This window comes from Rhincodon typus, chromosome 27 (assembly GCF_021869965.1).
Source record: "Rhincodon typus isolate 14 chromosome 27, sRhiTyp1.1, whole genome shotgun sequence".
Lineage (NCBI taxonomy): Eukaryota > Metazoa > Chordata > Chondrichthyes > Orectolobiformes > Rhincodontidae > Rhincodon > Rhincodon typus.
This window is the reverse complement of record NC_063358.1, coordinates 30,199,326-30,214,715: the sequence shown is the minus strand read 5'-3', so window position 1 is coordinate 30,214,715 and position 15,390 is coordinate 30,199,326. Positions and strand designations below refer to the sequence as shown.

The 15,390-nt window shown below is 41.7% G+C and overlaps 1 protein-coding gene across 1 annotated transcript in view; it reads left to right on the top strand.

The window, feature by feature from the left end:
- csmd2 (CUB and Sushi multiple domains 2) overlaps positions 1–15,390 on the top strand; it is a 613,472-nt gene that overhangs the window by 204,528 nt on the left and 393,554 nt on the right. Inside the window, exons 14-15 of the mRNA XM_048612954.1 lie at positions 3,987–4,202; positions 4,928–5,116. Coding sequence (XP_048468911.1) covers positions 3,987–4,202; positions 4,928–5,116 — 405 coding nt within the window. The remainder of the gene's footprint in view (positions 1–3,986; positions 4,203–4,927; positions 5,117–15,390) is intronic.

Genomic DNA, 15,390 nt, shown 5'->3' with positions numbered 1-15,390 from the left:
GTTTCGGGCCTAGACCCTTCTTCCGAAAGGCCCGAAACGTCAGCTATCCTGCTCTTCTGATGCTGCTTGGCCTGCTGTGTTCATCCAGCTCTGCACCTTGTTATCTCAGATTCTCCAGCATCTGCAGTTCCTACTATCTCTAGAGCTAGAAATGTTTCGGAATGAAGCAACAAATTCTTACAGAAGCATTGTTATCAATGTGAAGAATCATTGAAAGCGCTAAACTTGTGATATCACTGCATCAGCAGTAAATCCTAATTACAAACAAAATGATAATTTTAGCTGTATACAAAAGTAATACCACTCCCTGGAAGTCCGCACTATGTTAACAATAGAGCAGAATTCTACAGCAACAGAAGAGCAGGAGAAGACCACTTAGTGTCTCAAGCCTGTACCCCAAGTTGGTTAAGTTATATATCTTATGTCAACACAGTACGTTCTAAAAGAGACGGTATTCTTTGAAGCCGGAAAAAGATGGAAGAAATCAACTCTGAATGCACTCAGCTATTTGCATTGAATAAAAAAAGTCACTGTAACCTACTGTGCACATCATCCATGGAGGAGAATGAGTTCATTGTCACAAAAGTTAGTTACCTTGTTTATTTGTTTCATATTCAATGATTTTTTTCTGGATTGAGAGTAGTTCAGCTTCCAATTCTGTTCATACTTGTACCACTTTACTCTCTTGGTCAGAATTGACTTTTTAAATCCTGCAGTCTAACATTTTGATTCATTCATGGGTGTAACTGGCAAGGCCAACATATACTGCCCATCCCTAATTGGCCTTGAGAAGACTCTGGACAGTATACAGTTTTAAACTTGGCTTCCATTGGTCATGAATTTTAAAAGAATCACTACTCCAATGGGTTTACCAATTAGCTGGCCTAATAAATTCTTGTGGAAATAACTCTCTGGACCTTTGGCATAGCATACAGCTGAGTTTACATTGCCATGAAAAAGCTGCACTGTTGCGCATAGAATTTCACAACAATGTTTTTTGAATTAAAGAAAAGTGAATTTTTTTAAACAATTTGTTTGCATCTCCTTCAGTAACAATAGGGAAAACTTGTTTTCATTTTCACTTTTATTTGGTCTGTGTATAAAATGGAATACAAATTCCAAGCAATGCAACATTGAAGCAATCAGTTGTGAATTATTCATGAAATATTCAATGATCAACCAGGGATTATACTCATTATTCTGACAGATGAGCCAAAATAAGTAGGGGCAAGGAAAGCTGCTACCATTCAGAAATGTCTGACTAGAACATGGCTTCCTTTCTGATTGACATTCTGCACAGTATGGGTCACAAGGAAGTCAAAGATAATGCGATATGTATTACTGACTCCACAAATGATACAGTTTGTCATTCATATGTCTTCTGTGAGCTGTATTAAAATTGAAAAAATTATCCTGATGTGAACAATTTGCTTCAACAGCCTCGTGTTCTAGAGATTGCTAAAGATGTAAATGAAGTCCCAGTACATGGAGCTATAATGCTCTGCCAATTCAAAATTGTATTTTTTTCTCTAAACTATCAACAGAGCTCTTAAATAAAAAAAAAATCCGAGTGATTAAATGAATTAGAGCGTCAGCTTTCTAAAAAAATACAAAATTTAGGGTTAACTGTTTAAAAATGCATGTATTCTAGATCTCAAAGGGCATGTCCGTTCTATTCTAATCTGCATTGGATGTTCTGCTTCAACAGCTAGATAAATATTTATCAATGAACTTAATTCATTTCTGGTAAGTTGGCACTTTAGGGCCATCTGAATATTAGCTTGGAAGAACTGGGGATAAAATGATTCTGTAAATAACATCATTGAGATCTGACATCATTGTATTGCACTGAAAAGAAAATGGCAGTCAAACTACAGGACAAAATAGAACAAATAATTTTAAATATGGCTCTGTTTGTTTAAGTGGTAATATTCTCCACAAATGTATTTAAAGTACAGTATGAATGGGGTAAAAATGAGCAATTATCAAGAAGTGCAGTCTAAGTTTCTGCATGTGTTAGTGGTGCATCAAGACTCCTAATGGCCCTTCATCTGTCAGAGGCTCATTTCAATTCATAACTATGTTGGAAATCCTTTCTACATCAATATAAAGCCAGATTTTTCTTTCAAATATATTTTAGTTTGACATTCTGAAATACCTCTGTGGCTTATCCCATGTTCCTGTCATTTGGAGAAGTGATTTAATGTACAGCATGATAAAATTGTTTAAATAATTTGCCAATTGTGCTCTAATTAGATGTTCCTCTGCATATTGCAAGTGAAAATCTGAAGTTGACGTTAGATAATGAAGAGAAATAAGTGTATAAGTGTACAAACCATTTTCATTTCAGGTTAATGAGCATTGCACAGCAAGAACAATGGATTCTGAATAATTTCTTCTGTCACTAAATGAATTAACATTTGAATAAAAAAGCATTTCAGAAATGATTGACATTTGCTTGAGAAGTTAAGATGTGTAAATCAACCTGGAAAGGCAACAATTCATTTCCTGAATATTGTATTAGGCATGACAAGTTATCACTGTTTTGATTAGAAATAAAACAAACTGCAGATGCTGGAATCTAAGGTTGACAAACAGAAGGCTGGAAGAACACAGCAGGCCAGGCAGCATCTGGAGGAAAGGAGCAGTCCCTTATTTGTGGAACAATATACTGATATTGGAGGAATTCTATTGAGAGTTCAGTCAGCTGATAGACAAACAGAAGGCTGGAAGAACACAGCAGGCCAGGCAGCATCTGGAGGAAAGGAGCAGTCCCTTATTTGTGGAACAATATACTGATATTGGAGGAATTCTGTCGAGAGTTCAGTCGGCTAATAGACAAACGGGAGGCTGGAAGCCAGGCAGCATCTGAAGGAAAGGGGCAGTCAATGCTTCGGGTGTTCTTCCAGCCTGCTATTTGTCTGCCACTGTTTTGATGTTTATTTTAGCCATTAATTTGCTATTTTGCTGATCTTGAATGATGGCTAGCATGTAACTTATGTATTTGGTTATTTTCGTAAAGTTAAACTATAATACCATTGATAGCATACTCTCCTTAGTATTTGGCTGTGAAATATTTTTAATCAGCCTATTTAGACAAGTTATGACACACCTATGGAGCAGGTGAGAGTTGAATCTTCAGCTTCTGGCTCAGAAGTAGAACACTACCACTACACCAATGGACCCCTAAAGTCTTTGGTTGATGTACTGTCACTGATTAAAATTAAAAGGAATTAATCTAACTGGGTGATCTTAAATTGTATGGAACAGTACAGCATTTTCAGGCAACATGATACCATATATTGGATATATGCTGAAAATATACATGTTTAAGAGATTGCAGGGTCCTAAATATCTTCTAATTCAGCTTTTAATGTGGAATTTTCATAATTATATTTGTTAGTATTAATTCCCATTAATTGTCAAAATGACAATCGATCTTTAACCCTTAAGTATAAAATTGTTTCTCAATTGTGAGAGTCAGTGACTGATGTCTGCCACAATAGTTATGACCAAAAAAGAAACAGACCAAAAATAGAATAAATTGAGGTAGTAGAGATATTGGTGTGATTTCCTCATGACATTTCAAGCCTTCAGATCTCTTCTATGTGACGGTACTGCCTTGTACCAGCTCTGATATGTGATGTTCAGCACTGATTGTCATCGTGCTGGTTATAATTGTTTGTATTCTTTTACTTTTCTGCAATTAGACTATAATATAAATTGTGTCAAATCAAAACCTTAAATGAGTTGAACCTTCTGACATATGATCTTACCTGACTGCAGGAATGTTGCTCATTTTAATTCACACTTTTTTCAGGCTAAGCTTAGACATTATAGAAAGCAAACGTTATTAGATTGAGTCCTGATTTTATATTTGGCTATCTCTAACAGTCTGTCAGCCATCACCACTCTCTTTGTTCAGTACCTTGTATGCTTCAGAACTCCTGACATTCTGTTTTATTTTTTGGTAACTATGATTTCAGGAATTCAGTTCATCTTTCACACTTTTCATTTGGAAAGTCCCCATGACTATTTGCTGATCACTGAAAACGGAAGTTTTGCTCATCCTTTGAAAAGACTCACGGGATCTAACCTGCCACCTTCAGTCAGTGCTGGACTCTTCGGGAACTATACAACACAGATCCGATTCATTTCAGACTTCTCCATGTCATATGAGGGCTTCAACATAACCTTCACAGGTATAACACACTGTACATTTTTTTCCTGTAGATATGCGAGTGTTTCTCATTTGGCCAATTTGAAAGTAAACACTACCATGTGCCAATTGGAGTGCGCAGACCTGGGAACATTGCTCCCAAACATGACCAAATCATATATCACATCGTTCACCAGCAAAGGAAAGCTCAGTCTCTGTTTTTGCCTGATAAATATTTTGGTGACTCAAGCTCAGAACAACATCCTTCATTACATCAGTGTTTCCCTGCCCCCTTCTCTAATTCCTATAACGACCAGTCTTATGAGTGGGATTGCAAATTTGAAATGAACTGTGTAACACAGTGCTGTGGGCTTTTGTCCACTCGGGATTGCTGATGGTCATTAGGTTAATTTCATGTAGAACTCTTTCAGGAAGAAAATAGACACACAACAGTTGCCTAAGTCTGAGCACAGATTCCAAAATTGAAAGCAGAGAACATGCTGTAATCATGGGTTCCTAAAATAAATTAAATAGTTAATTACCTTTTCTAAACATGTGGAATTCTTTGAGTTAATGTTTCTTTTCTGGAGTACTTTCGGATTGAACAGTTTGGGCAGCCACATTTACGGCATAAATCTTCAATTTTCTTATTGTGTACCTGCCACCTACCATAATGATTCCCTAATTTGCTCATTCTGCTTCAGCTGCTTTCAGCCTGACAATCATCTTCTTCTGTAAAAGAGTGACCCATTTTGTTCTTTTATCTAGAATATGACTTGGAGCCTTGTGATAATCCCGGTATCCCACCATTCAGTAGCAGAACTGGTCGTCGATTTGGAGTTGGAGACTCCCTTACGTTTTCATGTTTCCCGGGGTATAGACTGGAAGGTGCGTTCCGGATAACTTGCCTTGGAGGTAGACGGCGTGTGTGGAGTTCGCCTCTTCCAAGGTGTGTTGGTAGGTGGTCGTGAGCTTTCATTTCACTTGGGTTGAAATTTCAACACTAGTTTGGAGCTGTGCAAAGACCTAAACCAATGCATTTATTGTACAGAAAGTACATTTTGAATTGGTGTAATGATTAATAAAATATGCAACAGTAAGAACAGTGAGTGCCCAGAATTGTCCCCAGCTTTGCCTATCCTCTGATTAAAGAGTAGTATCTTTTCAAGGCCAAGAGTTTCTGCCATGGCTCTTCATGTGATAGAACAGGACAATTCTTGGGTTGGAGATATGAGTGCAGGGTTTTCTTACTTTTCTGCTACCATGCTACCTCATTATTAAGACATATGACTCCAAGAATGATGCAGTTTGATGAATAATTTGTCACCATTTTGAACGACTGGTAGCAAACTCCTCCCAGTTGGTAATGCCAATTTTTGCTTTAAGGAATGCTTCAGCGTGATTTTGGAGTATTATATTTGTTCTTCTCTGGACTTGCGGAAATTTGCGAGTTGACAGGAACAGGACTTGGGAGGATTGTAGTTTTTTGCCATTTGGACACAGCCTCCAGTGCATTGAAGAAGTTTTTGCAAGAGTTTTGCCCAAATGCTCGTGGAACTGGCTTCAAGAATCACACTAGAGACAACACAGTATGGAGCTGGAGGAACACAGCAGGCCAGGCAGCATCAGAGGAGCAGGAAAGTTAACATTTCAGGTCAGGACCCTTCTTCAGAATATAATCACACTAGTGTTTGTGAACTGTCCCATTGAATACAGAGGGTATGCCCAGAGAAGCATTGCTGGTGAGATTTTTCCAGCTCTTTTGTGTGCCACTAATACTTAGTTCAGGCCTCTCATTTGTATAGGAGTGTGGTGATGACAGTTGCTTGGTGCATTTGAACTTTTTTGATTTGCACATAGCATTGTTGCGAAAGATCTCAGCCACAATTTATAGCTGTTAGCTCAGCTAATGCAATACTGGAGCTCGTTGTCAATGATAGATTTTTTATAGAGGTGGTTGGCAAGATATGGAAAATGCTTAATATATTCTAGAATCTCCTCTTTGACAGATAGGGAAGATGGAACAGATGGCTGACCGTCTGTGGGAATTCCGAGTTTCCTGTATGCAAAATTGAAGAGATTGAAAGTGGTTTGCAAATCTTTTGAAGAGCATGGAATGGCATTGCAATCACCTTTCATACCAATCACATATGTCGATGGTGGCCAGTTTACTTTGGGCGTGGAGGCAATTGACTTAAACTTCCATCGACGTAGTATTTACTCATACACACCAGAAGGTAGTTGATCTTTGCTGTGAATAGTCACTGATGGGTAGATCATAAATCGTGTAAGAGTTATCACCGAGCCTTTCTTTTATTTTTACTTTTTCATGTGATGCGGGCAACACTAGCTCGTGTATCTTGTCCAACTCCAAGTCGCCTTGACCATGTGGTTTATTTGGCTATTGCAGAAAGCAGTTAAGAATCAACCACATGACTGTGGATGTGGACTCACACATCAACCACATTAGGTCGGAATGGCAAATTTTCTTTGCTGAAAGGCATTATCGAACCCAATGGGCTTTTACAGCAGTCAACGATTGTTTCATGGTCATCATACTGAAACTAACTTTCAGTTCCAGACATTGTTAACTGAACTTATGTCCACTAGCTGCCAAAGTGGGATTTGAACGCAGATTTGTCTTTGAGCATCAGCCTAGAATACTTCTTCTGACTACGAATACCAGCACCCCCTCTCCCACCCCTGCCACTGATTATTGAAACTGTCTCTGGTTCGGAAACCTGGAAGGAACAATGTGTTGTTGCACTTGCCCTGTCTTGCGCTGTTGAATTTTTCACATCAGGCTTGCCTTGTGCCAGCCAGTGCATTTGTAAGTGGGTGATTGTGAAAGGTAATGGCTGGAAAGTCGTCAGAAATGATTTAACAGATAGAGAGGACAAAATCCTACATTGTGTGTCATTTTGACTCTGGCCAAGCACCAATTAAAGACTAACATTACTTAAGGACTGCTTATCCTCTCCCATCTCAACTGGGGGCTGCATGGTATGGGCAATGTAATGAATCAATGCTAAAATGATGATTTAATGTTGAGAAAAAATGCTATTTGTTTTATTCTTTGCACATTCCTTACTAAAGGATATATGTTCTTCTGAATGTTCATGATAACAGAAAAAATGGATGTAGTGAAGATCATCAGAAAACTGTATTGAACAATATTTATTGCCGCAAGTGCTAGTTTTACTCAGATCCTGAAATGGATAAACATGAAAAATAAATGCTTGCTAAGTTCTTGTTAATTTATTTTGATGATCTTTTAAAGGATTGAGTTAAGAAGTGCAGGCTGGCTGGCTGGAGGAAGGTAATGAAAGACTGTTTTCTGAACTATTATTCAAAACAGTCACCAGTAGTGATATTGGAACAAGGAAAAATGAATTATTAACCTGTGATAAAAGTCAAATTACTGCAGGAAAACAAAAAAAGTAATCAGTCAGTTAAAGACATATTTGATTCTGATGAAAGGACAATGCTTGAAATGTTAACATCACTTTTCTCACTAAGTTCATGTCTCTCCTTGGTGGATTGAACACCAGTGTCTTAAGTTTTACGATTATGCTAGCAAAGCAAATAGTAGGGCCTTATACTGACACAGTTTTGACAATAGCCTGTAATATTGAATTTTGCAGTTCCTGTATGAATGAAATAGGTTGGGTTTTGTATGAAACATTATTCAGCACACATGGACTAATGGGTTACATACCACAGACCAAATTAGGAAGTCAAGTGCATTCCTACTGATCGCTATTTAAACTCAAAACAAAGGAGGGAGGAAAGGTGATAAGGAAAAGTGATAACAAAAGCTTCAAATTCACATTTTAAAAAAATACTTCTCAGTGTTAAAATGTTTACTGCATTCTACAGAATCATAGAATCATTGAGTCCTACAGCAAGGAGACAGACCCTTCAGCCCAAGCAGGTCCATGCCAACCAAAATATCCTTCCATGCCAACCCCATTTCCCTGCACTTGGCCCATATCCTTCTAAACCTTTCCTATCCATGCATTTGTACAAATGCCTTTTAGATGTTGTTAATGTACCCGCCTCACCCACTTCCGCTGGCAGTTCATTCCATATGTAAACCACCCTCTGGGTAAAAAAGTTGCCCTCAGGTTCCCATGTATTCTTTCCCCTCTTACCTTAAACTGATGCCCCCTAGGGCTTGATTCCCCAACCCTGTGAAAAAGAGTTAGTTCATTCACCCTATCCATGCCTCTCATGATGTTATATACTTCTATAAGATCCCCCCTCAGTCTCCTATGCTCTAAAGAGAAAAGGTCCTAGCTTGTCCAACCTCTCCCTATAACTCAAACCCTTGAGTCCTGGCAACATCCTTGTAAATTTATTCTGCACTCGTTCAAGTTTAATAACATCCTTCCTATAGCAAGGTGACCAAAACTGAACACAATACTCCAAGTGTGGCCTCACCAATGTCCTGTACAACTGTGACATAACTTCCCAACTTTCTTTACTTAATGCCCTGACTGATGAAGAGCAGTGCACCAAAAGCCTTCTTCACTGCCCTGTTTACCTGCAACTCCACTTTCAGAGAACTGTGCACCTGAACTTCAAGGTCCCTGTGTTCCATTACACTCCTTTAGGCCCTCGAATTAACAATGAAACTCCTACCTTGATTTGATGTTCCAAAATGCAACACCTCACGCTTATCCATTTTAAACCCCATTTGCCATTTCTCGGCCCACTTCCCCAGCTGATCAAGATCTTGCTGCACTTTCTGATAACCTTCCTCACTGCCCACGATACTGTATATTTTAGTGTCAGCTGCAAACTTACCAGTCATGCCTCCAAATCATTGATATAGATAACAAACATTAATGGGCCCAGCACCGACTCCTGAGGCACCCCGCTAGTCACAGGCCTCCAGTCCGACAAGCATCCTTTCACGATTACTCTCTGTTTCCTACCATCAAGCCAATTGTCTATCCAATTTGCCAGCTCTCCCTGGATTTCATGTGATCTAACCTTCCAGAGCAGCCTACTGTGTGGAACATTATCAAAGGCCTTACTGAAATCCATACAGACTACGTCTACCACCCTGCCCTCATCAACCTTCATGGTCAATTCATCACAGAACTCAAACAAATTTGTGAGGCATGATCTCCCATACATAAAGCCATGCTGACTACTCCTAATCAAACCCTGTCTTTCCAAATGCATGTATATCTTGTCCCTCAGAAACTTCTCAAAGAACTTACCCGCCGCAGATGTTAAGCTCACTGGTCTATAATTCCCAGGTTTTTCTTTGCAGCCCTTCGTGAATAAGGGCACAACATTCACTACCCTCCAGTCTTCTGGGACCTCACCTCTGGCTAACAATGATGCAAATACATCAGCCAGGGCCCCTGCAATTTCTTCTCCAGCCTCTTGCAGGGTTCTTGGATATATCTGATCAGGACCAGGAGATTTATCCACCTTCATACATTCTAATACTTTCAACACCTCCCCTTCTATGATATGGACTGTCTGCAAGATATCGTCACTAACTTCCTCAAGTTCCCAAGTCTTGTCTTTCTCCACCATAAACACAGAAGAGAAATATTCATTGAGGACCTCGCTCATCTCTTGCGGTTCCACACGTACATATCCACTTTGGTCCTTGAGAGGTCCTATTCTCTCTAGTTATTCTTTTTCCTTTGGATTCACCCTCATCTTCTCAGCCAAAGCTATCTCATGTCCCCCTTTCACCCTCCTGATTTCCTTCTTCCGTAAACTCCTGTGTCTTCTATGTACCTCCAGGGATTCCCTTCATCCCACCTGTGAGTAACTGAGCCACGCCTCATTTTTTCTGGTCAAAGCCTCAATATCTCTTGTCATCCAGGGTTCCCTACTCCTGCCAACCTTGCCCCTCACCCTCACAGAAACCTATAGACCTTGAACTCTAGCTATCACACTTTTAAAGGCCTCCCATTTGCTGGAGGTCCCTTTGCCTGCAAACAGACTACTCCAATCAACCTCTACAACCTCTTGTCTAATTCCATCAAAATTCATCTTGCATCAATTTAGAACTTGAAGCTGTGGACCAGTTTTGTCCCTCTCCATAACTATTTTAAAATTAATAGAACTGTGATCACTGGTCCCAAAGTGGTCCTGCACTGTCACCTCAGTCACCTGTCCTGCCCTATTTCCCAAGAGTAGGTCTAATTTTGCCCCTTCCTGAGTAGGACCCTCTATATACTGCTTGAGGAGACTTTCCTGAACACATTTAACAAATTCCACCCCATCTAAGCCTTTAACACTGTGGAGTCTCAGTCTATGTTAGGAATATTAAGATCCCCCACTATGACAACCATATTTTTCCTGCAAATCTCCCAATCTCCCTGCATATTTGCTCCCCTAATTCCCTTTTGACTATTTGGGGGTTTAAAGTACAGACTCAATAATGTTACCAACCCCTTCTTATTGCTTAGCTCTACCCACAAACCCTCAGTGGATGATCCTCAGTTATTTTGTCTCTGACTACTGCTGTGATACTCCCCTTAATCAGAAATGCAACTCTCCCTACCCCTTTCTTCCACCTCTGTCCTGCCTAAAGCACCTGTACCCTGTCACATTAAGCTGCCAGTCCTGTCCCTCCGTTAGCCATGTTTCTGTAATGGCTATATTATCCCAGTGCCACGTACCTATCCACACCCCAAGTTCATCATCCTTACCTGTCAGCCCTCTTGCATTGAAATTGATGCAATTTAATCCAACAGCCATTCCTTACTCCCTGTCTTGTTCCAGTCTGACCTGTCTCTTCAACTTGCTATTTCTAATTACTGTATCTCCTTCCAGACTTGTACTAGCCTCCCTGCTGTTGAGGAAACCCACCCGCATCCCCCACTCCACACCCCACCAATCTAGGTTAAACACTTCCTTGTCGCACTAACAAATTTATCTGCCAGAATATTGGTCCTCCTCCAGGTCAGGTGCAATCTGTCCCTGTTGAATAGCTCACCTCTGCCCCAGAAATGATCCCAATGATTAAGGAATCTGAATCCCTGCCCCCTGCTCCATATCTTTAGCCACGCATCCATCTGCCATTTCCTTCAGTTCCTACCCTCACTAGCACATGGCACTGGAAGTAACCCGGAGATTACTACCATCGAGGTCGTGGTTTTAACTTTTTTCCTAGCTCTCTATAATAACTGCAGGACCTCATCCTTAATTCTACCTATGCTATTTGTGCCAACGTGCACAATGACTTCTGGCTGCTCACCCTCCCGCTTGAGAATGTTCTACAGCCACTCCGAGACATCCCAGACCCTGGCACCCGGGAAGCAACACACCATCCTGGATTCCCGTTTGCGGCCACAGAATCTCCTGTCTGTCCCCCTAACTATCAAGTCTGCTATCACTAAGGTCCTGTTTACCTTTACCCTTTCCTGCTGTGCCCCAGAGCCAGTTGTAGTGCCATCAACCTGGCTACTGTTGCTTTCCCCTGAACGATCATCCTCCCCAACAATAACCAAAACAGAATACTTTTTTTTGAGGGGAATGGCCACAGGGAATTCCTGCACTCTCTGCCTACTCCCTTTACCCTTCCTGGTGGTCACCCAGCTACTCTCTGCTTGCACCTTGGGTGTGACTGCCTCACTAAAACTCTTACCTATGATACACTCAGCATCTTGGATGTTCCTGAGTGCACCCAGCTCCAGCTCCAGCTCCCTAACACGGTCTCCCAGGAGATGCAGCTGGGGTGCACTTCCCACAGGCGCAGTCATGAGGGATAATGGAAGTCTCCTTGAGCACTCCCATCCTGAAGGAGCATGCCACTGCCCTAACTACCATCTCAAATGCTGTAAGACTAAAGATGGAAATAAAAGGACTTTACCTGAGCTTACCCTTACATTTTGCTGAGCCGCTGCTCACTGAGGCTTCTTCAGCCAACGCTTTATTTCTCACTGTCCCACCAACAAATTTCAATGATACGTCCATCCGTCTCGCTTCGCTTCGCTTCGCTTCGCTTCTCTTCTCTCTCTCTCTCTCTCTCTCTCTCTCTCTCCCTCCCCCCCCCCCCCCCACTTTCTTGGTTAGAGGAGGAGGGAGGGAGGGAAACAGTGATGTTATGTTTGGTGCTTAAGCACCCCTTGATACCAGGCCCACGACGATCCACTCTTCAGTGCAGGTGACTACTTCCACGTTCTAACGTATGTGCCAAAGTGATGCTACTCCCTCTCAGTCACCCTCTGCTGTTAACTTCAAAATTGATTTTCTGCTTCTGTGAAATGAAATGTGATCATATTTTTTAAAGTGCCAAGGCAATTTTCATGCAACCTCTCGTGTCCTTTATCAATTAATTGTTTTTCTTGATTCAATTTTTCCAGGTTCATTCAACTGAATGGAACTGGTGTTGTGTGCATGTCATTGTGTGATGTGATTTCTTTGCGATTCTAGTTGTTGAGAATAACTGACAGGTGCATGGGAAAGCAGATAGTACTTCAGCTGAACCTCACGAAATGCATGTTACTGTCTTTAATATGGTTCTGATTTATCTGTTCTTCTACTTCCATGATGGGATAAACACCAGAACCAAATGCTACGTTAATGAGCAGTTTGAGTATTTTTGTGCGAAACTTGCTAGGTCAAATGTACAAATCAAAATGTTAACCCAGCACTAAAACACATCTTTTAATTGCGGCAGAAATCAAGGTTATGCTTGTTTAATTGCAAAAGACCATTGTCTTCGCTGAAGTCTGCTCAAAGAGGAGTTTCACCAGTATTCCCTATTTCCCAGTCCATAGTTATTTCCACCGTAAATAAACAGTACTCTTCACTTTGAAAAGTGGAATTCTTTCGAACCAGAACTATAGATGTTATCAATGCTGCAGCATTATATGAGGTAGGCTAAAGAAGCTTTGGGCGTATTTGTGGGACAGTGTGTGCCTGGGACAAAAGAATCAAAGTTTAAGAGCTGGGTGTCACACTAAACTGAATGGAACAATCTGGCTAAGCAGACGTTAATTCCTCTTTGTCATGTTTTGCCAAGAAAACAGAGTGAAAGACAATATTGTTTAAAACAATGTGTGTTTCTGATGGTATAAATTTCCCACAATATATTTTGTTTTTATTTATTCACTCATGGGATGTGGGCATCACTGGCTGGCCAACATTTATTGCCCGCCCCAAGCTCCCTTGAGAAGCTGATGGTGAGCTGCCTTCTCAAACCATTGCAGTCCACATTCTGATGAGTGATAGCTTTATTTCAGCCAGGCGTCCTCGCTGTTTTGATGTTGCTACACTGATTAGATTCCAGTACAAAAAACAGAAAAGTGTTATCCAACTTCCCAAGGAAAAATAAATAATCTTTTCCTGTTGTATTGTGGCACAGATTTAGACCTAGATAGAACTGTATCTTGTATGACATAACAGCATGTGATGTCCCAGTATAAATGTACCTGTCTCATCTTCAGGTAAGAAGGTAAGAAGATTGTGTTGATGTAATGGAGTCAATGCAGTCGGTCAGCTCTATATGCTTGTTATGTACAATAACATTGAGAAGCATAAAATCCGGATTGTGTAAGTCTGTGATATCATAGCTTTATAAATAGTTAGGGTTAGAAATCTGACTTGAGAAAATCTGGCTGTACCTGGTTTATGCTATGCAGTGGTCGAGAACGCCCTCGACCGTGTCTCCCGCATTTCCCGCAACTCATCCCTCACACCCCCTCCCCGCAATAACAACCAAAGCAGAATCCCCCTCATCCTCACGTACCACCCCACCAACCTCCGGATCCAACGCATCATCCTCCGACACTTACGCCATCTGCAATCCGACCCCACCACCAAAGACATTTTTTCCTCCCTACTCTTATGTGCTTTCCAGAGGGACCACTCCCTCCATGACTCCCTTGTCCGCTCCACCCTCCCCACCAGCCCCGCCACTCCCGGCACCTTTCCCTGCAACTGCAAAAAGTGCTACACCTGCCCCTACACCTCCCCCCTCACCCCCATCCCAGGCTCCAAGAAGACCTTCCACATCAAGCAGATGTTCACCTGCACATCTGCTAATGTGGTATACTGTATCCGCTGTTCCCAAAGTGGCCTCCTCTACATTGGGGAAACCAAGCGCAGACTTGGGGACAGGTTTGTGGAACACCTACGCTCGGTTCGCAACAAACAACTGTTCCTTCCAGACACATACCATTTCAACTCCCCGTCTCACTCCCTAGACGACATGTCCATCCTGGGCCTCCTGCAGTGCCACAACGATGCCACCCAAAGTTTGCAGGAACAGCACCTCATATTTTGCTTGGGAACCCTGCAGCCTAATGGTATCAATGTGGACTTCACAAGCTTCAAAATCTCCCCTCCCCTAACTGCATCCCAAAACCAGTCGGTAGGCTTGAATTTCATCCACTTCACCAACACCTTCCACCCCAACGTTAAGTTCACCTGTTTGCTTGTCCCCGCCTCCCTAACCTGTCTTTCCTCCCACCTATCACCTCCTCCCACCTCAAGCCACACCCCCATCTCCTACCTACGAGACTCATCCTGACCTGTCCGTCCTCCCTGGACTGACCTATCCCCTCCCTAACTCCCCACCTACACTCACCTTTACTGGCTCCACCCCCGCCTCTTTGACCTGTCTGTCTCCTCTCCACCTATCTTCTCCTTTATCCATCTTCTATCCGCCTCCCCCTCTCTCCCTATTTATTTCAGAACCCCCTTCCCCTCCCCCATTTCTGAAGAAGGGTCAAGGCCTGAAACTTCAGCTTTTCTGCTCCTCTGATGCTGCTTGGCCTGCTGTGTTCATCCAGCTCTACACCTTGTTATCTCAGATTCTCCAGCATCTGCAGTTCCTACTATCACTAATGACCTAATTGCCTTGCCATTCATTGAAGTGTATGACACATTTCTGCTATCACTTATTCACAAGACTGTTATCCTGTACTACATTCACTGTTAAACTGTGTCAAGGCATTAAAGGAATCACTATTTGTGGAATCACTAGGTGTGAAAATAGACAAGTCCCCTGGGCCGGATGGGATTTATCCTAGGATTCTCTGGGACGCTAGAGAGGAGATTGCAGAGCCTTTCGCTTTGATCTTTATGTCGTCATTGTCTTCAGGAATAGTGCCAGAAGACTGGAGACTAGCAAATGTTGTCCCCTTGTTCAAGAAGGGGAGTAGAGACAACCCTGGTAATTATAGACCAGTGAGCCTTACTTCGGTTGTGGGTAAAGTGTTGGAAAGGATTATAAGAGATAGGATTTA